Source organism: Gigantopelta aegis, chromosome 10 (assembly GCF_016097555.1).
Source record: "Gigantopelta aegis isolate Gae_Host chromosome 10, Gae_host_genome, whole genome shotgun sequence".
Lineage (NCBI taxonomy): Eukaryota > Metazoa > Mollusca > Gastropoda > Neomphalida > Peltospiridae > Gigantopelta > Gigantopelta aegis.
Window position 1 is genome coordinate 21,269,859 of NC_054708.1, and position 22,474 is coordinate 21,292,332.

General features: G+C 37.7%; 1 protein-coding gene across 1 annotated transcript in view; it reads left to right on the top strand.

Moving 5' to 3' along the window:
- The window catches only part of LOC121383531 (organic cation transporter protein-like), a 17,650-nt gene extending 4,512 nt beyond the window's left edge, over nucleotides 1-13,138 (top strand). Inside the window, exons 3-11 of the mRNA XM_041513618.1 lie at nucleotides 484-730; nucleotides 2,700-2,803; nucleotides 3,990-4,144; nucleotides 6,171-6,339; nucleotides 7,805-8,017; nucleotides 8,505-8,731; nucleotides 10,213-10,394; nucleotides 11,849-12,000; nucleotides 12,500-13,138. Coding sequence (XP_041369552.1) covers nucleotides 484-730; nucleotides 2,700-2,803; nucleotides 3,990-4,144; nucleotides 6,171-6,339; nucleotides 7,805-8,017; nucleotides 8,505-8,731; nucleotides 10,213-10,394; nucleotides 11,849-12,000; nucleotides 12,500-12,635 — 1,585 coding nt within the window. The 3' untranslated portion in view covers nucleotides 12,636-13,138. The remainder of the gene's footprint in view (nucleotides 1-483; nucleotides 731-2,699; nucleotides 2,804-3,989; nucleotides 4,145-6,170; nucleotides 6,340-7,804; nucleotides 8,018-8,504; nucleotides 8,732-10,212; nucleotides 10,395-11,848; nucleotides 12,001-12,499) is intronic.
- Nucleotides 13,139-22,474: the final 9,336 nt, after the last annotated feature.

The window sequence follows — 22,474 nt, forward strand, 5'->3', positions numbered from 1 at the left end:
ATCTGGACAAGGGGAGGGAAGGAGTGTTATATTTATTTAATAATCGACAATTATACATCATGTACGGTAACTGCAACCTGTACTATAGACTGCTTTATATCCGTCAGCATTAAAGCGATTTTAATAGATAAGGGTTTACGTTATTATTGGCCAAATCGCGAATTGCGAATTGAACTTCATTTTTTCGTTTCTATTTTACTGCTTTCCCAACAAGTTAATTTGGAATCGCCTGACCTCTGTACATTTGTTCTGTTTGACTAGTTGATGTGTTTGGCTACAATTTGTTTGGACCAAGTTCGACCAATTGTTAATATGTTTTGGTGTCCAGCTAGAATACGCAATATAAAAGCTGACACATGTGGGTTAGTTATGGAACTCGTGTACGAATTAGTCGAATCGAATCAAATAAAAATCCTTAAAATGAACAACATCATGTTTAAAGTATTGCTTGCTATTATTGACAGCTATTTTAATTCGTTTTAGATGCAAAATTCCAGGTCTGCCAAATGACACTTACGCGATTCAGAACGAGGCCCATGCAAAGCTAATTAACATGACGATACCGCCGCCCTCTGCCGGCGAAGAGGGACCGTATTCACAATGTACTATATACAAGGCTGAGAACAACACATGGAGTGATTTTGCTGAAATCACAAACACAACTCCACAAATGGCGTGCACGTCGTGGGTGTATGATACAACATCGTTTTACCCAACGGCCATAACTGAGGTAGGTATCTAGATTACTTGTTTTTAATTAGCTGTCATTTGCCAGAACTCGACGTGAAAATCAATTGATGGGAGTGATTGAAGGGACAGACACTAGTTTCAACCCGTGAAAATTAACACTAAGTTTAGTTAATCTACAAATCTGTAACACATTTGGATAAAGTTACAACTGAGTGAAACATGAGTCTGTGACTTTGAAATGGTGAAATAACCTAAAAATAGACTAAACCTCGACTCCATAACTGTTACTTCTCAGACGCACGTGCGTTTAAAAAAAAAGAAAAGAGAAATGCATTCTGTGATATTAAAAACACCGAGATGACCAAAAACACTTTGAATGTATGGAAATGGATAATCTAAAGAACAAAATCTAAGTAAAGTATGACTTCAGTTATCAAAAACTGTTCTAATGTTAAAAATATGCCTTAATGTTTAAAAACTAGGGTATGTCCCTTTAATTGCTCCTCAGATCACGAGGAGCCATTTAAGATGTTACAATATCGATACCATATAAATTCACATGCTAGGGGGAACTAAAAATGACTTCCCTTGAACGTGTTTCAGGGGGTCTAATGGGGAGTGACCGGCCTCGGTTATGTCGTGGTTAAGCCATTGGACATACGGTTAGTAGGTACTGGGTTCGCAGCCCGGTATCGGCTCCCACCCGATGCGAGTTTTAACGACTCGATGGGTACGTGTAAGACCACTACACCGTCTTCTCTCTCACTAACCACTAACAACTAACCCACTGTACTGGACAGACATGCCAGATAGCTGAGATGTGTATGCCCAGGACAACGTGATTGAATTCAATTGGATATAACCACGAAAATAAGTTGAAATGAAATGATGGGGAGTTAAAGTGATAGCTCTCCTTAAATGGCGACGTCAGATTTACCGTTATTGAGTGACTAGCTAACACTGATGGTAGGTATCCTGTTTACCGTTATAAGATTGATTATCTACCATTGCATCTAGCATTGGCTATTGTTATAACGAGTGATAATAAATAGACATACTTGTAGCTAATGATTTTCAACACTGGACGTGTATGACTGCTACTCTGTTTAAATATATATGTATATATTTTTTAAGTCTGCTAGAATCTGGATAACTTAAATAAGCATATAACTTTCGAACGGGTATTCATAATAATATTAAAATCTGAGTTTAGAGTTTAAAGGTTTTTGTGGGTTTTGTTGTTGGGTTTTTTTGTTGTTGTTTTTTTGTGTTTTTGTGGGGGGGGGTGGGGGGTGGGGGGGATTGAACGACACCTCTGAGCACATTGATATATTAACCATCGGATAATGGATGTCAAAACAATTTGGTAATTTTGATATATTTTCTTAAAGAGGAAACTCGCTACATTTTTCCATTAGTAGCAAGGGTATATTTTATATGCACCATCCCACAGGCAGGATAGCACATGCCATGATGGTATTTGATATACCAAACCGACCGCTCATTAGGCGATTGCTTTACCACTGAGCTGCATCCCGCCGTCTCAGCTTAGAGACAATTTAAACCTTTGGCATTACTTTGAGCTCTCTTAAGCTGTCTTAGACAATATGGCATCGTCTTTGCAAGTATTTTTGCATTGCACTGTGAGTTCTCGAAGTTGCGAGAGTTTAATGAATTAGCCCCGAGGTGTGCATTCAAATAAATAAATAAATGACAAATAAATAAACAAATAAATTTATTTATTTATTTGAATGCACACCTTGGGCCTAATTCACTAAACATCTGTTTTATATGGAAAAGTACATTTTACTAATGCTTAGGAATGAATACTTTCTAGCTCAGTAACTAAGGCATTATTTGACCATCCCCCCACCCATTTGATAATTCCGAGACCCGCTCCTGACAATTTTCTTTTTCGCATTTTCTTTACTCACTAAGGTTTTTTTTTTTTCTCTGTTTTATGAATTTTCCTTACACACTAAGATTTATATTTATGTTTTGTGTTTCAGTTTGAGATGGTGTGCGGAAACGAGATCATGCGATCTCACTCCAACATGGTCGGGTTCGGAGGAGCTCTCGCTGGTGCGCTGGTATTGGGACTTCTCACAGACGTGTAAACCATTTTTATTTTATCAGGCTTCGCTGAAGATAGAGATATAGCTTAATAGACCCATAGGTATCACCATACCAAATAACACCCGACTGGGTCACAGTATGAAGTGCTCTCAATGTATGAAAACGCAGTTAACACTATGATATCAGTCTTGCCTTTGCTGATCAATATGAACGTGTGGTTGTTGTTTTTTTGGTCAAAACCAAATCTGGGCAATAAATGTGTATGAGGATATTTCATCCAGTATCGCTGTAATTAAAACACATACAGGCACGGTGAAAGCAAGTTGACATTGGTGTGTGTGTGTGTGGGGGGGGGGGGGGGGGATATGTTTCTATAGGGGTTTCGGGGGTATGCTCGATTTACAACCAATAATATTTCTGAATCAGAATTATTATTAATTTGTTTTTTGGGTGTGGGGGTGGGGTGGGGGGAGGGGGGTGAGGCTAGAGCCTGCAGTACTGTCATTGCTGAACAATATGAAAGTGCTTGTTGTCAAAAATAAATGAGTTTAAAATGTATATAAATTATTATAGATGATACTCCCCGAGTGTCTTGTGATATCATCATTTATCATCCATTAAAGGCTTTTGTAAGAGATATCGCTGGCACTATAATTGTAATAACTCCTGCGATCTTCTCCTAGGATATATCGCTTCTTTTGTTACGTCACTGTGTACGTTTCAGCGCTAAGCCTATCACTAAGCCACTGTCGTTCTGATAGTCTACATCTGCCAAATATAGTTACATTCAACCCAAATTTAAGCATATTTAATTTGTTTATTTGCAACTAACATACAATTACCCCCACCCCTCCAATAATTCTGAATACAAAATATTATTGGTATTAAATCGTAAGGCGAGGCTATGTCATGAATTGTTATATATTATGTATAAGCACATGACGCCGTACATTTCGGTGGCCGTTATTATGGCATACAGTCATGACTGCAAATATTTTATTTTATGTAAAATACCTGTTAGCTGAACATCTGACGCCTTATTAGGCAACACTATAGGGTTTTCGCGTGCCGATACATGTTTTGTGTTATAGTAATTGAGATTCATCACTTGAGGAATTGTTTTCAAGTGAATAATATTGTTGGACATAAATATGTTTATTATGTCTTTTTGTCCAGAATGATTCACGACATTAATTGCTTCTTCTGCTTTTTTATTATTTTAGAATAGGTAGGAAGAAGACACTCTTGATTTCCTTGGTGATCCAGCTTGGTAGTGGTATCGGAATTGCTTACTCACCAAACTACATCTCATTTGTGGTTTTCAATTTTCTGTGCGGAATCGCTAGAATGGGAGAATTCATGATCGCATTTGTTATTGGTAATGCTTATATACTTATTTATTTGATTATTTGTCTCTTTAGGACCATAACATATAGTTTTTGTCCTACTATAAATAAAAGCAAAAATAACCTTTAAAACACGATTACTTAAACCATTGCTATTTTGTTCACTGAGAACTAGAAACGATCTCAAGCACACTTCTCTCCGCCCTCCCCCACATACTGCTTTCACTGTTTCTTTCTTCTCCCCAATCCTTCTTCCTGGTTCTGTCTCCTCCTTATACTTTCACGTACGTGCATGGAAAATCAACGTCCCTAATAATAAATCAATAACAATTATCCAAACATAATATAAATATTTTCCATTTTATGAAAGTACTGGTTATGTATATAATAATAATAATAATAATAATAATAATAATAATGATAATTGTTTTTTTATTATTATTATTTTTTTTTTATTATTATTATTATTATTGTAGCGTAGTACGGTTTAGAAACCAGCATTTTTGTTTTAGCGTATGTTGTTGCTTTTATTGTTGTTGTTTTGTGTGTGTGTTTTGCGTTTTTGTGTCGTGGTTTTGATTTGTTTTTGTTTGTGTTTGTGTGGGTGGGGGTTTTTTTTATCGTGCTTTCATTGTTAAAGTAGGTATTGTTTTTGTGGGGGTTTTGGAGAGATTGTGCGCCGATATTGATCTATAAGACTAACTCTTGTTGAAATGTTAATGATTACTTACGAACAAAATATAATTTGGACATGGGTGTGACGGTACATGCTCTTAATTTTCTTTTCGCCTCTGGCGATATTAATTGTTTTATAAGGCCGTGTGCAGTTCCAAATGCACTTAGCCCAGATGGGCAACTTGTTACGTGATACCTTGCGCGACGGTCATCGAGCTTTTCTAATACACACCTAGCGTAGGTGTGGAGGCCATGTGGCTAGTAGTTACGTAATATCTCCGGTAGTGCTGTTTATGGCCAGGGGATTGCTCGCGGGATGGCGACAGCCAGTCTGACGATCAGAGGAAAATATTCCGGCGTGGTGGTTGTGGAAAATCGACATGATACATGAGGTACCGCTTTGTACCCCCAGGCGATTTTCGCTGTCTCTGGGAGTTTTGAATAAATAGCTAGGGTTTAGAGATATCTGGGAGAACTAGGAAGGCTCCAGGGGATCACGGACGTCGTCCACTGAATGATCTATATTAGTTCAGACGGGACTTTGGTAAATATATATTTTGTGCTCTGTGTATAACCTTGATGTGATTGATGTGACTTTAAATATTTTAATACTGTATTATACCAATATTATTTAGACAGTGTTTCCGATAAACTGACGAAGTAAATTGTAGGTTTCACTGTTCTAAAATTATTAAAGCTTACCCAGTCATCCTAGAGGCCCTAGGTAAACTGTAGGTTATTGTCTTTATTGTGATAGGTACCAGTATTAAGTCTGTATTACAAGGTTACTGAATGAGTAGTTAAGGGTTAATTAAAAATTAACCAGTTAGGAATAGAGTTGTAATTCCTTTATTAATTAAGTTCCCCTGGAAGCGATTCTCCATTATCACACGTGTGTGTGTTAGCGTTTCTCAATTATCACACGTGTGTGTGTTGTGTCACGGTGAAGTGATTAGCATATTGTGTAAACTAGACACCTAGAGATTAACTAATTAAGTGATCAGTTCTGGGTTGTTATTATTATTGTTATTAATTAACTACTGCGGCAGTACATTTGTCAGCGTAGGTTAATACAGATTCCAAAGTGTATTGTGTTTTTGTTGTGTTTTCTAGTGAACTAAACGTGCCATACTATATATACTTTATATAAGATCGTATCTCTGATCATACCTAGACGAGCCATACTAGGGTTTAACCGCCCGTTACAGAGAGATCTAATAGATATACAGTTAGGAGAGATATGATGATAACCGTGTTTTATTCAGTTACGGGTATTATAGAATCCCCGTGACAATGGGGTAAAAACAGATCAGGTCTTCTTCAATGAGGTTGAAGTTCACATGAAACAATACTATACTATGAATTATAACATATTTATTTAAGGTATGGAACTGGTGGGCCCTACAAAGCGAACATACGTTGGGCTGGTCATAGAATTTTTCTGGTGTATAGGATTGATCATTCTGGCAGGAGTGGCCTACCTCATCCGGGACTGGCGTTACCTTCAGCTGTCCTTGACCCTACCTGTCGTATTTTTCTTCGCATATTGGTGGTAGGTAAGATCATGCAATAGTGATTTCTATGTGGATACAAAGTACATAATTTGTAAAAGATAAATAACGAATTTTCGATTATTTTACACAGAAATGCGAAATTCTTTCAGATTTATTGAATATATTTCTGCTCCACTGCTTGGTGTTTGCAGAACATTCGGGATACATTGCAATAGTATTAAACGCCCCTATTTCATAATCTTTGTTGCATGGAAAATCCACTCTTGATGTGTCTCTTTTTTTCCCTCCTGTTTTATTATTTGTAGGTTTTATGTTAACACACTTGTAACATAATTCACAGTAAACGGGACACCATCGGGACCAAGTCAAATGTCCAGTTTTAAAAGGTATCCGGTTTATAGAGGTTAAGTTCTGTACTGACCGTGGAAAATGTCAGGTTTGGGGAAAATCCGGTTTACAGAGAGTCCGATTTTGAGAGGTTTAACTAAAGTACACATTCGATATGAGAGTAAAATAGAGTTAAGTTATTCACTCCTTTTTAGGTTGTTAATATTTATGTTTATACTGTTTTTGTAAGTGTGCATTTTCTAGCATGTTTGTGGAAAATCATTAGTAAATACATGTATATTCATGGACAGCTATAACAGATACATTTTTAGAAGCATGTATTTAAAGAATAAGCTTTGAGCTTGAGCTTGAACTTTATATATATATATATATATATATATATATATATATATATATATATATATATATATATATATATATATATATATATATATATATATATCTATATCTATATATATATATATATATATATATATATATTTATTTATTATTTATATACCACCAGGGTTTCAGACAATCCATCCCTGGTCTGGTCTCTGGCATGGTCAGTGGCCTGATCCGGGTCAGAAATTTAAGCTTTGGCAAGACATTCTTATCCACCCTAAAATAGTGTTTAAGTGCAAAGGTAAACTATGCTATGAACAACACAAAAATGCGTCCTCCATTTTGATCGTGTGTGTTAAATATAGATAGATAGATAGATAGATAGATACATAGATACATAGATAACTAGTTTAACGTGCTCGTATACCACTAGGGTTTCGAACACGCCCATCCAGAGTCCAACCTCCGATAATACCGATAAAGGCACAACAGATCGGACGTAATAGGGGGATGCGGAAGTCTTTTGTAAGCTTTTCAATACATATTAAGATAATGACGAAGGCAGCGAATAATATATTTTCTTCCAGGTAAATGGATAGATTCAAGACTAGTACCTTATCTTCCAAGGATGTGTTTCATTCAGCCATAAATGAGTAACCCCTTTCTTCCTAAGCGTGTTAATGCATACTAATGTAATAACACAGACGCCCATTGATATATTTTATTTCTAGAAAATTGCTTGCGTTCAGTACCAACATCATATCATCAGGGTTGTGTCAGTGCCGCCGAGCGACGACATAAAATTGTGGCATCTTGAATTTATATCTGCAGGTTACTGCCAGAATCTCCACGGTGGCTTCTTTCACGCGGTCGACTGGACGAAGCTGAAGTAATCATCAAAAGGATTGCCAAGTCTAATGGCGTCACAATGAGAAAAAGTATCATGAGGGACATAACTCTGCATGAAGGACCGCACGCCAAGATAACAGCCATGTTTACCTCCCCTGTTCTTCTGCTTAGATGTGTTATCATTTTTTTCAACTGGTAAATGCTCTTTTTTTTCCAATTTCAATGTGTAGTGGTAACTGATGTGCAATTTTATTCTGTTCGACAGAAAAAAAAGACACTATAGTATCAGGTTTAAAACGCCAATAAACCGCTAATCTAGCAACACAATTATTACTAAAATCAGTTTGTTTGGTTGTTTTTCTGGTTTAGGGTTGGGTATTTTTTTTTTCTTTCCCCGTTACATGTTTTGGGAAGGCGTGATAAAACCCCGTTAGAGCGAGTTTCAACGGCTCTGTCGGAAGGCGTAAAACAACTAAACCACTAAGCCCTGTCCTGGACAGACCATTTTGTGCCAAGGAAAGCATTCCTGAACCTTAATAATTGGATATAAGCCACAAACACCGACTATTTATTAGCAATCAGCGTCAACATTATGAAGGTCAATATAATATACAAGCCATCCACATATTACAGCCATAGCTGCAGATAACACAATGCACATATTACTTTTTTTTTCTTTCAGGTTGGCTATTAACATCATATACTATGGACTCGGCCTTAACGTTAGCAACCTCAGCGGCAACGTGTACCTCAACTTCGTCATCTCCAGCCTTGTAGAGCTGGTTGCTTATATCATCCTGATATTCATAATGGACAAGACAGGACGAAAGAAACTTTACCTGGTTTCAATGCTGCTTGGAGGCATTGCTTGTCTGGCAACCGTCTTCCCAGTGATGTATGGCACCAAAGGTGAAGGGTTTTTTTTTTTAAATGAGCATAACATCAATTACTCGGAAGGGTCGAATACACCGCAACGCTCGAACCAAAAACGAAGTCTCCCAGTTACACACTTACACGTTGTTGACCGAATGGTTAGGTCGAACTACCCGATGGGTCGAACACTTTCTCGAGCATCGATGGGATTCGAGCCAACGAGGTTGGAGCCAACGGGGTTCAACTGTATCTATACTCTTTTAGTTACAGGGACTGTCCTGAGTTTGCATCCACTGTAATATGTCTCCGAGTAACAGAGTCTTTTGGAGATCAAAAATACATTAAATGCATGTTCCTGCTGAGAATACAACGTGTTTACGGCCGTGTGTTAACGTTTGCAGCAGTCATCTTTCACTTTACTTCGTAACATAAACTATTTTCATAGGTACGGTGTTATTGGGATGCACAATCAGGTTTGGGCTACTACAAACATTCAGACGTCCAGAAACACCTTGTTTACACAGACGCTATTTTCGAAACATTCAGACGTCCAGAAACACCTTGTTTACACAGACGCTATTTTCGAAACATTCAGACGTCCAGAAACACCTTGTTTACACAGACGCTATTTTCGAAACATTCAGACGTCCAGAAACACCTTGTTTACACAGACGCTATTTTCGAAACATTCAGACGTCCAGAAACAGCTTGTTTGCACAGACGAAAATATATTTAGTATGTAATTGTAGTCACCAAAAGATTATTTTAGTCTGAAATGCCATACAATGGAAGCAAACTCGGGACTCTCGTTTTAACGCTAACTGTATTGGCTTCGGTGGTGTCGTGGTTAAGCCATCGGGCATAAGGCTGGTAGGTACAGGGTTCACAGCCCGGCAAACAATTTGGTGGACCATATTTAGTAAAGTATAGTCAGGGAGTGGCAGTCGTCTTTGTGATGGGGCAAGCATGATAAAATCCCCAGTAAAGAAAGTCATCGAGTGGCTGTCCTCCTATAGACGAGACATTAGATACAGATGCACTATTTTGTAAAAATGCCCATTCAACCTTGCATTGTGCAGAGATACAGCCTCGATCACGTGTTACGGCTGACAAAGTTTGATATTACGAGAACATTTACTTGCGGAAGGTAAATTTTAATATTTGTCTGCAGAATATATATGAAATTAAGCAATTTTCAATATGGTTTTCTCAATTTCAAAGACTTCTTATAGGATTTCACAAATTCAAGAACTTTCCATTATGATCATTCAAATCAAAACAATTTTGCAAATTAGTATGAACCCTGAAAAAGCGTGTATGGTATAAATATAATTTCAAATATAGTCTTTTTTATCATTTTAGGCTGATGCAACTTTTGTGCCATTTTAATTCTAACGTAGGCCAATGTGGGGATACTTTCCGTAGCCCACTTAAACCTCGCTCGGCTCTATAATAAACTGAATCTCATCTCGAGTGTACCTTGGTGTTGATTACAGTCACTGACATTGTCTTTGCAGCACACACGTGGGTGACTGTTACCCTGTCGATGGTGGGAAAGTTCGGAGCCTCCGCTGCTTTTGGTGTGATCTACGTCTTCTCTGCGGAATTGTTTCCTACGGTTATACGTCAGTCGGGCATAGGGGCGTGTTCCATCTTCGAAGGAATTGGAGGAATGGTTGCACCATACATTGCAGACTTGGTGCGTATATATATATATATATATATATATATATATATATATATATATATATATATATATATATATATATATTAAATATTGCCAAAACATACAAGCTGATGTTATGGTTATATATGAAATACATTTATACTAAAAGGCAAAAGTTATTGTGATACACAAAAGACAAAGGTAATTGATGATAAGTTTTTACTGCCATGTATGAAACGTTATAACATGGAAAGAGAAATGTCCGAAGGTATGGAAACGAGCAATAGTCCATGAAAAGGGCGCACCTGCCACATGCAAATGAACCACATCACTAGAGGGCGTCTAGAGCGAAGTTGACACAGTCAGTAGCGAGTGTGTCCACCTTGAGCATTGATACAGGCCTGGCACCGTCGTCTCATTGAGGCCACTAAACGCTGGAGAAAGGGATGGTAGGGACTGTGAGGGTTGCTGGCTGGAACCGGTTTCGCAGATGCGTGGTTCGGATCCCTGTGTCTTAACGAGGGGTTGTCACGGGTGGTCGGCCGCTACGGGGACGGTCCCTGGCCTGGTTTTGTTGATATCGTTTTGTTGATATCGTTGCCATAAGTGCCATATGGTGTTTCTGTGGACGTTGAACTGACGTGCGACGTCACGCTGGGAGGTCTCAGAATCAAGCATCCCTATGCCTCGCAATCTGTCATTTTCTCTGAGGCTAGGCATGACGAAATTGCATCAAACAGTTCACTAATGGTGTTTTTCTGACTTCTGGACTTCTGAAGGCAGCACAGAGTGACAATGATTTGCGACTGAATGGCTGGCCTTTTATGGTGAACACTGGGCAGCATTTCTCTAGTTTACATCCATAAATACATTCACAAATGTTTTACTCCAAACAATCCATGTCACAATAACTTTTGCCTTGGAGTATATATATTACTGTATTTATATTATAGTGTGTCGTGTATATAAATATATATATATATATATATATATATATATATATATATATATATATATATATATATATATATATATATAATAGTCTCTTGATTTTTTGACATAATCATATATATTTATATATTTATATATTGTTATGGATTAAAAACATGTTTCAGGGACTGGATGGTAATTTATAGGTTGCTTAAAGACCAGCTTCGGTATCTAAGTTAAATAACAAACTTCAAGTTCTATTTTCATACTCTTTAATATTTTTAAGTTACACAGTATAACGTTAATAAACCGATTTCATCTTTATATCCACTTTTACCATGTTTGAAGCACATCGGAGTTTTCTGTTCGATTGCTACAATATATTTCGATGATAGTCAAACATATTGTACAATTGGTTGTGCTATGTCGATTTCTACAATTTATTTTGATGATGTCCAAAAACTATAATACAACTGGTTGCACTATGTCATTTTTTAATAATATATGTCTTGATAGCCAGACCTATTATGCAATTTGTTGAGCTGTGTTTGTTTCAGGGTATTCTTCTAGGCGGTCATTTTGCCTCAATACTACCGCTGATCGTGTTCGGGGGTGTCACGGTGGTTGCAGGTTTGACGTCACTTGGTCTACCGGAAACCCAAAATAAGAAGTTGCCAGAGACAATAGAGGACGCCATAGAATTTGGAAGGTATTTTTCAGCAACTTTTTCAATCCATTATTTTGTTAAAAACGTTAATACATATATATATATATATATATATATATATATATATATATATATATATATATATATATATATATATATATATATATATATATATATATATATATATATGAATATTAGTTTTCATAATTAAGAATAACGCAAAACAACAACCCCAGAAAAGGTCTACTGCAGTCCAGACTAATGACAATAATTCAATGCTTGGTAATATTGGTAACTAACAGTACCTCTACACGACGAAGTAAACTCACTAAAATTATTACATTTTGTTAGACATTGGTATAAGATATTTTATATTGTCACGTTCATTGTAAACTGTAATTTCAGTATAAGTATATTTCTGAAGTTGGACATAGACGAAACAAAACCTAAAATTCAGTGCACAAATTCAGATATTGATAAACTATCTTTTCCTAAAAGTAATTAAATACAATTTATGTTTTGATTGCTTTGATATTTTTAGACCTGGATATGACAAGAAAGAGGAGAGTCTCTTGGACCCAAAGTCTCAATCTGATGGTCGCAGTAAACTGACGTACGGTGTAGACGATGTTCGAAAAACTGGCTGGATTTCACACCAGGACACGTCGCAATTTTAGAAGACGAGAGACGGATATTTCACACAAATCAATTAAGCTACGTTTCCGTACTTACGCTTTCTGTGAAGCCCCGAATCCGTATCCGTATTGATCGTCTTCATATCCGTGCGTGTATACCCATCCATGAAGACAAAATGACAAGTTAAGTTCGAAAGGACACGGTCAGGACATCAAGTCAGTTTAGATGTTGATGATGATGCTTTCTTCCGTATGACGTCATTTCATGTGGGATTCCGCGCTCCCGTGATCCGCGAATTCGTAAAAACTCGATCAAAAAGTGATTCCAAATTCACGTTCAGGCACGGTTCGCGGAAAGCATTGAAACACAAACATGGTAGAAACATTATTTCGATAATTTTTAAATTTACGTATTCACGGATTCACGGAAAACGGACAAGAATAAACGTATGTATGGAAACGTAGCTTTAGATAACGAAATCTGTCTGAAAGCTGTTTATTCTTTCTGCTTTCCTCTTCGACGCTGTAAATATTGCATTTCCGGAAACGCATTTACCTCCTTCGCATGATCCGATTGGACTGTAGCAAATAGAATCCCTTAAGCGGCAATTGTAACGTGTGTAGCTAAACGTAGTATATGCAGTACATAAACCGAACTAAGACTCATAATATGAATACTAGAACATCTTCCCCATAGTACTTTCGATATTATGGGATGTCTCATTGAATACCAATACTTGTTTCAGCTACAAGGGAACTAGACACCACTGCGGTGGTACTGTATTAAATAAAATTGCATATCTTTATGATTCATATATATATATATATATATATATATATATATATATATATAAAAAATCCCAGCTTTGTCGCATTTAACAAAGAGGACTGCCAGTATTAACTGCGCTGTGACATTACCAGTTGGGACTATGACCTAGCGGGATGTTATTTGTTATTTTGCTACCCTCTGCACAGCTGTGCTGTTTGAGAGCTACAGGCAGCGTATTTGCTAGATCATTTGGTTGATATGCTACGGACCATAGGTTCGATTATGCTTAGTGGATAAACCCATAATAATATGGGGTTTTTCTCTTTCGACAAAAAATTAAATATATTATATATATATATATATATGCAAACCATATATTACGTGTTATAATATCTATGTGGAATTGTACATAGTACGTTTATATACAATATTCCTTGACTTTGATGGGAAAGTATATCATATGTTGTGATTACAGGTTTCTTTTCTCACCCTAAATACCAACTGCCACTGGTTTACGTTCTACACCTAACAGCCGTTGTGTGAGTCCCCTCAATTCAGTGGCGTGTTGCAAACGCAATATCACTGTAGTATTAGAATTGGGTTTTTTTAATGTGACATATGGGTTGATGTGCGGGTTGAAGTGAACGTTGGTTCTGTTATTTTTCAATTCAATCTGTATTCCATGATTTCTTTTTTAATGAACCCAATTTGACATTTAAATTTAATGCTGAGCTTTGTAGAAATACGAAATGAAGGTCAAAATATATTTCTCATCTCATCCAGGTCAAGGACAGGTTAATATATTTGTGTTTGTTTTCTCCAAATGTCTACAATACATTGATTTTCAATTACGATAATAAACTATGACCACCGATCAAAATGTGCTGTTGGGTTTTTTTGTTTGAGTTTTGTCATACGTTCTTTGTTTTGACACCATGATGAACTATTTCTCATAAGCCAAATGATCTAATATTAGAAAAACAAATTAGTAATAATAAATTGATGAAAACAACTTTATCGTGCAATTTTCAGATGTTCGTGTATGGACATCGAAGCTCCATTTAAAGATGTGACAGTCACACATCTGATTAAAATTAGTTCTACTGGTCTACCAGTAGATCTAACACCATTGCGTGGAATCACATGTCCAGGTGACATTTCATCTATAAATAACAATTTAAATATCGACCAATTACACTTCGCCTTTTATAGCGTTATTCGGGAGCATTCAAATTCCAAAAATATCGGGCGAGACTATTTATGCAATAGGCGAACTTGTTGGCCTATTTCAACAGTAAAAAACAGGGGGAAAAGTGCAGTAATAAACTCTGGATTGTATTCTAGTATAAACAGATTATATAACTTTACAATCACGGGGGGGGGGGGGGGGGGGGGGGGGGGGTTCGTCTTGAAACGAATTTTATATAAATTTTTATATTGAAATTAGTTTCCGGCATACCTCGTAATTCACCCGAATCATTTCGTATACCCTCGGCACAATCCCGAATGTTTTCAAATTCTTTTCAAATCAATGGCATGATTTTGCAAGTAAGGTTTTGATTGGTCGAATGAAATGTCAACTGGACATGAGCTCCAACGGCTGCTGTTAGATCCACATGTAATAGTGGAGCTAATTTTAATTAGATTGACAAGATGCATACCATTGAGTTCACATTTAAATACATGTGCGGCACAAAAAGATATTAAATTTACAATTTTCCCATTTTATCACATAGATACCAATGACGAAATGAAAAGAAAGACAAAAGAAATGTATTTTATTAGAAAGTTTTGTCCATTTCTTAATGCTCTTCGTTAGATAAAAGCAACAATGACGTAATCAAATCAATCCCATTCTACTGCAGTAACGTCATATGTATGACGTCATATTTAGCAGTTATTTAGCAGTTCCTTTCTGAATATAAGATGAAACATGTAAAAGGAGATTATTTATTACAATTATTTTTACATATATACTGTACACTTGTTTTCTTTTTATCATTTACTATTACTACCCAAGGTAGTAATTACAATAATGCGACATTACAATACGTTATTACATTTGTATTATATCATTGCCTTTATTATTTTATTGCATTTGTATAAATACTATTATTCTATTGTCTCATGTAAACCCTATCTTGTCACTATAGCTTATGTATCAAGTTTCTCATATTCCGTTGTGTAATGGCCTGAACATAATACAGATCTTATCGGAGGTCGGACTCTGGATGGGCGTGTTCGAAACCCTAGTGGTATATGCGCACGTTAAACTACTTATCTATCTATCTATCTATCTATCTATCTATCTATCTGTTCCGTTCTGTGACTTAAAACCAGCCGCGATTCACCAGTGAGAGAACCCATGTAAGTATCTACATTGGGATGACCTTGGATAGGGTTTCATATCTTAATGGACGAGTTCTGGACACATTTCGTGACTTGCATATCGACCAGCAATTAAACAGACTGCGTAACTTAACTTGACACAGCTGCAGGTAAGAATGTAAAACAGTTTCATTATTAAACATATGCAACTAACTAATTTAGCACAAAGAGGTTATGGACGGTGAAAGTTTAGTTGACTTAGTGGGGGTTTTTGGGGTTTTTTTTTTACAAAAAACAAAATTCTTAACACAGAAGACACATGCACATTGCGGGTTTTTTTAAAAATAATATGCATACACGTACTTCGATTTGGATTTGCATTATAATACACAATGCACAACGGAATCCATATTCGTCTGTTGCATGTATTCATTCGTCCGACGCCATATAACCGTAAATGAAATGTGTTGAGTGCGTTGTTAAATAAAACATTTCCTTCTTCTTTTTCTTCTTCTTCTTCGTATTCATTCGTCTTTTTAAATATACTTTTTTTAAATATATCCTGTAAAATGATCGCTCGCCACAGTTTACACCCCTTTCCCACCCTGTGTAAATTTCTGCACACGCACCTGAGAAAAACTAATCTGTTTAACGATCACATTAAACGAGCCCCATCACATTAAACAAATTGCATTGCAACACTTGCTGTAGAGGGAAAAAAATAGTTTATTTAACGACTGACAACACTTTTCGTTTACGGTTGTATGGCGTTAGACTTGCTATTGAAAACAAACGACGTTTGAAATGGACCATCAATTTCTGCGGGAGTTTTATCCTCCATTTTCGTACCTTAGTTTGACACCCAGTAACAATAAGATACATACATTTTATTTTGAGTTGAGGTATTATTAAACATTCCTTCCTTCTTTCATAAATGAATCAGCTAAATAGGTCCACCGAGGTGGTTAGACACTGCGACGCAAGCATCTCAAGTGAGCACTCAACCTTCTGAGCTAAATCACGCCCCACCCCCGCCCCAGACACCGATATTGTACAAAAGAAAATATACTGAACAGCTTTGAAAACGCACCACCAAGAAATGTTTGGTTTCAAGAAGAATACATGAGCAATAAATGTTTTTGTTGTGAATAGCAACAGATGGATGAATGGTAATGACAACAAACAAAAAAGGATGCAAAATCATTGATTAGTGTTAATGCATCTACGTATGAAAGACACGTGGGGTCAAAATGAAACGTCAATAGCGCGTATGACCACCATCTGCAGCAACACAAGCCATGCAACGTCTTCTCATCGACCCGATATATCTGCGAATAGTATTCCACTCCTGCTGTAGTGCGTAATCCAGTTATCTAATGTTATTCATGTGTGGACGACGTGAGATGCGTTGACCAAGGTAATCCCAAAGAACTCTATTGGCGATAAATCAGGGGACAGTGCTGGCCATTGAAGCAAAGGAAGATTATTGTTCGCTAGGTACTGTGTTGTGACACGTGCTGTGTGCGTTCGAGCGGTGTCTTGCTTAATGTGTGCATATCCCGATGCTGATGAAAGAAGGGAATGACGTGATTTTGCAAGACGTTATCCCGATAGAAAATGGCATCATTCTGCCAGGGCAAACACTGAGTGCTGCTCGGTGATGATAACTGATCCCGCCCCACACCATGACACTCCCTCCACCCCATCAATCCGTTTGAACAAGGTAGTAATTGTGGTAACGTTCTCCACGCCTACGCCACACCCGCAACTGACCATCAGAAATCCTTAAATGGAAACGGGATTCGTCAGAGAATAGCACACCATGCCAACGTTGTAATCTCCAATGACGATACCTTTCTGCCAAACGTCGGCGCTCATTTCGATGTCGATCAGTCAGGATAGATCCAACCTATGGTCGTTGATCACGCAGCCCAACAGAGCGAAGACGGCGACGCACATTGTCTGCGCTGATAACCCCTCGTCGACCTTGAACAGATTGTGCAGTCCTGACAGCTGGCAGCGTTCGATCACAAATATGGAGGGGAACAATATGGCGATCTTGTCGTAGTGTCGTAACACGTCGTTGGCCTGGAGGTGGACGGTCCCTGGTGGTTCCTGACTGGTGGTATCTCCTGTGGAGTCTAGTAATTGTTTAATGGTGGCATCCACACCGCTGTCCGATGACTCTACTCGAAATGCCGACTTGAAGCATGCCTAAGACACGTTCACGTTCCTCAGCTGTCAACCTTGCCATCACTTGGTTAACGTTCCCTCAAAGACTACTTCAGAGACCACCTTTTATAGCCCCAACCAGCATGCTTTGCACATTCAGTTTACGTTTATCATGCTATGCATGCAATATGTTGCGTTTTGGTGTTGTGTTTCATGGAGTGTTCAGGCAATCGTTTTTGTAAGTTACTCGTCGTCATGCATGGTCTATAAGGTAGTACGGTACTTATTCATTGATATTTTTAATGCTGATATACGCCCCATTCACATTTGTTATCGTGAACTGGTGGTGCGTTTTCAATGCTGTTCAGTATATATTGGATGTGTAATATTAATAGTAGTTATTAAATTGGCAGAGCCTAGTTTGTAAAGAGTACGGCGTATGTTTCGCTATTAGGGTTGTTTGTTTTATCACTGAAATAATACATTACCTAGATTTTGTTGATCAATTTCTGTTAATTCTGGTTCATAACCACCTGACAAAAGGAAATCTGTTACTTTCGTTCGTTTTAGATAATGATGATCACCACTCTATAGTAGCACAATTATACAATTGCAATAATTTTTTTAAATTATTATTATGAAAGCCTGTTGATATTACAGGCGTCGCAAGATATCGGGAGGAGCACGGGCGTTCGGGTCGTGGTTGCAGTTTCTAGGTGTTTAATTACAACCAAACTTAGTCTTGCTTAACGATACCATTAGAGCGCATTGATTAATTAATCATTGCCTATTGGATGTCAAAAACACAATGATGGCCAAGTCCACCGAGGAAGTTAGATCCTGCGACCTAAGCACCTCAGACAAGCGCTCTACCGACTGAGCTAAATACCGCCCATAGAGGACAGAGAGTCATAAAGCAGACAGACAGTCGGTTATATTTATATAGATGATATAGCGAAACCAGAACTAGTGTGACCAATTTTAAACAAACTAATCATAGATGATATTATACCAAGCATCATCCTTAAAGGGACATTCCCGAGTTTGCTGCAGTTTTTAAGATGTTATCAACTAACAGACGTTTTTGACGACTGTAATTACATATCAAATAAATGTTTCTGCATAAAATATTAGTGGTTGTATATTAAACTTGTTTCTGATCGTTCTAATATTTGTACTAGGTTAAATTTCAATTTATTTCCTAAAAAATATTTTTTCGTCAAGAAAAAATCCAATTTGGGTTTCTTACAAATATTAAGACGATCAGAATCACATTGAATATACAGACACTGATATTCTAAACAAGAAAATATATTTAATATCAAAGTTTAATCGTAGAACTATTTTATTAGTTGGAAACATCTTACAATGCAGCAAACTCAGGGATGTCCCTTTAAGATGGTGGCCAAACAGAAAACACCCAGCAGGTTCTAACCGATTTTGTTACTACAGCGCCTATCCATGTACCAGGTGAATCACAAACGAGACCACGAACTTTTGTGGCCCATTTTGTACAATTTAATGACAAAGAAACAATAAAAAAGCCGCTAAGATGCTGGCCGGCAAACCTTATAGCTTGGACGATTAGTTACCCAAAGAAATCGCGAACATACGTAAGCAACTCTATCTCACATACAAGCAAGTTTGCAGGAACAAAAAGAACGCTTCTCTAAATGAATAGAATAGAACAGAATAGATGTTTAACGACACGCCAGCACGAAAAATGCATCGGCTATTGGCTCTTTTCTAAAGATTGATCGCATGTTAATTATAGGGTGTATACTACCAAATCAAATCCCATAGACGACAATAGTAACATATGTGGCTAAAACTCCTACCTGCAGCGTATCTATGACATAAACGCCACGGATATAAATACTACCACCCCTCACACTTAAAGTGAATCAGAAAAAATTGGGAGTCAAGCTGCTCATTTCTGAGAAAACGGGTAGCGTCTATGACTACCTTACTTCCGCACAAAATTCGAGTAATTTTTTTTACAGGTACCACATGCATGTTTCAAGCACAAGGCTACTTGACACAGTGGTACTAGACCGGCCTCAGTGGCGTCGTGGCAGGCCATCGGTCTACAGGCTGGAAGGTACTGGGTTCGGATCCCAGTCGAGGCATGGGATTTTTAATCCAGATATCGACTCCAAACCCTGAATGAGTGCTCCGCAAGGCTCAATGGGTAGGTGTAAACCACTTGCACCGATCAGTGATCCATAACTGGTTCAACAAAGGCCATGGTTTGTGCTATCCTGCCTGTGGGAAGCGCAAATAAAAGATCATATAACCGTAAAAAAAATGTGTTGAGAGCGTCGTTAAATAAAACATTTCTTTCAGTGGTACTAGAAGAAATAAAATTGAATTTTGTTTTACCCAGATGAAACTATTATTTTTTATAACGAACACACTCACATTTATCACCAATCACAGGACTTGTGGTGTTAACTTCTCTATCAAAAATTCGGTGCACCTCGAACTTTGACCCAGCCGGACGTTATTTGGTTTAGTACTGTGACGGTACATACGCTTAAATTTGTTCGCCTGTGGCGATTTTAATAGTGTTAGAGGGCCGTGTGCAGTTTAATTGCACTTAGCTAGCTGGGCAACTTGTTACGTAATACTTCGCGCGATCGGGCATTCCAATATGCACTTAGTCCAGCTGTGGAGGCCATGTGGCGAGTAGTTACGTAATATCTCCGGTAGTGCTGTTTATGGCCAGGAGATTGCTCGCGGTTGGCGACAGCCAGACTGACGATCAGAGAGAAATATACCGACTCTAGTAGATGTAGAATATGAGATGATACGTGAGGTACCGCCTTGTACCCCCAGGCAAAATCCTGATTATAATAAATAGCTAGTGTTTTAGAGATATCGAGGAGAACGAATAGGAAGGCTCCGAGGGAACGTTAGTCCGTTTGGACTTTGGTAAATATTATTTCTGCTCTGTGTATAACCTTGATGTGATTGATGTGACTTTAAATATTTTGATACTGTATTATACCAATATTCTTTAGACAGTGTCTTCGGTCATCTGACGAAGTAAATCGTAGACTTTTTGTTCTAACATTATATGAGTATTTGGTAATATAAAGCTTAGCCAGTCATCCTAGCGGACCTAGGTACACTGTAGGTTATTGTCTTTATTGTGATAGGTACCAATATTAATTCTGTGTCACAAGGTTACTGAATGAGTAGTTAGGGTTAATTAAAAATTAACCAGTTAGGAATGGTGTTGTAATTCCTTTATTAATTAACTTCTCCTGGAAGCGTTTCTCAATTATCACACGTGTGGGTGTGGTGTAACGGTGAAGTGATTCGCATATTGTGTAACTAGACACCTAGAGATTAACTAATTAAGTGATCAGTTCTGGGTTGTTATTATTGTTGTTATTATTTAACTACTACGGCTGTACATTTGTCAGCGTAGATTAATACAGATTCCAAAGTGTATTGTGTTTTTGTTGTGTTTCTAGAGAACTAACGTGCTATAATAATATATACTTTATATAAGATCGTATCTCTGATCATACCTAGACGAGCCATACTAGGGTTTAACCGCCTGTTACAGAGAGATCTAATAGATATACAGTTAGGAGAGATATTTTGATAATCGTGTTTTATTCAGTTACGGGAATTATAGAATCCCCGTGACAAGTACTACCTATAGGCAGATAATACATCCCCAACCGATACACCCTCCCTGCACTGTTCAAAATAGTGTTGCCACCCCAGACTAGTTAATTACTAATTCAAAACTAGCACAGGACAGAACTTATTAGAATATATATATATATATAGCTGTGACTGGGTTTTTAAAAATTATTATTTAACGACGTACTCAACACATTTTATTTACGGTTATATGGCGTCGGACACAGATATTGAGAGAGGAAACCTGCTGTCGCCACTTCATGGGCTACATTTTTCGATTAGCAGCAAGGGATCTTTTGTATACACCATCCCGCAGACAGGTTAACACATACCATAGCCTTTGATATACCAGTCGTGGTGCACTGGCTGGAACGAGAAATAACCCAAAGGACCCACCGACGGGGATCGATCCCAGACCGAACCCGCATCAAGCGAGTGCTTTACCACTGGGCTACGTCCCGCCCCAGCTGAGATGACATGCACGCATGAATCACAATCAACACAGTGATGATATCAGGTGTTGACCATATCCTTCCCCATCGGTGGCTTCCGTCTGTCAAACCAGTTGTAGTCTTCCTCTAGAGACGAAATCCAAATGGGTGCTGTAGATCATCCTAAGGAGTGGTATAATATAATAGAATAGATGTTTAACGACATTCCAGCACCAAAAAAAAAACAATAAAAAAAAAAGAAAAAGAAAAAAGAAATGTTTTATTTAACGACGCACTCAACACATTTTATTTACGGTTATATGGCGTCGGACATATGGTTAAGGACCACACAGATTTTGAGAGGAAACCCGCTGTCGCCACTACATGGGCTACTCTTTCCGATTAGCAGCAAGGGATCTTTTATTTGCGCTTCCCACAGGCAGGATAGCACAAACCATGGCCTTTGTTGAACCAGTTATGGATCACTGGTCGGTGCAAGTGGTTAACACCTACCCATTGAG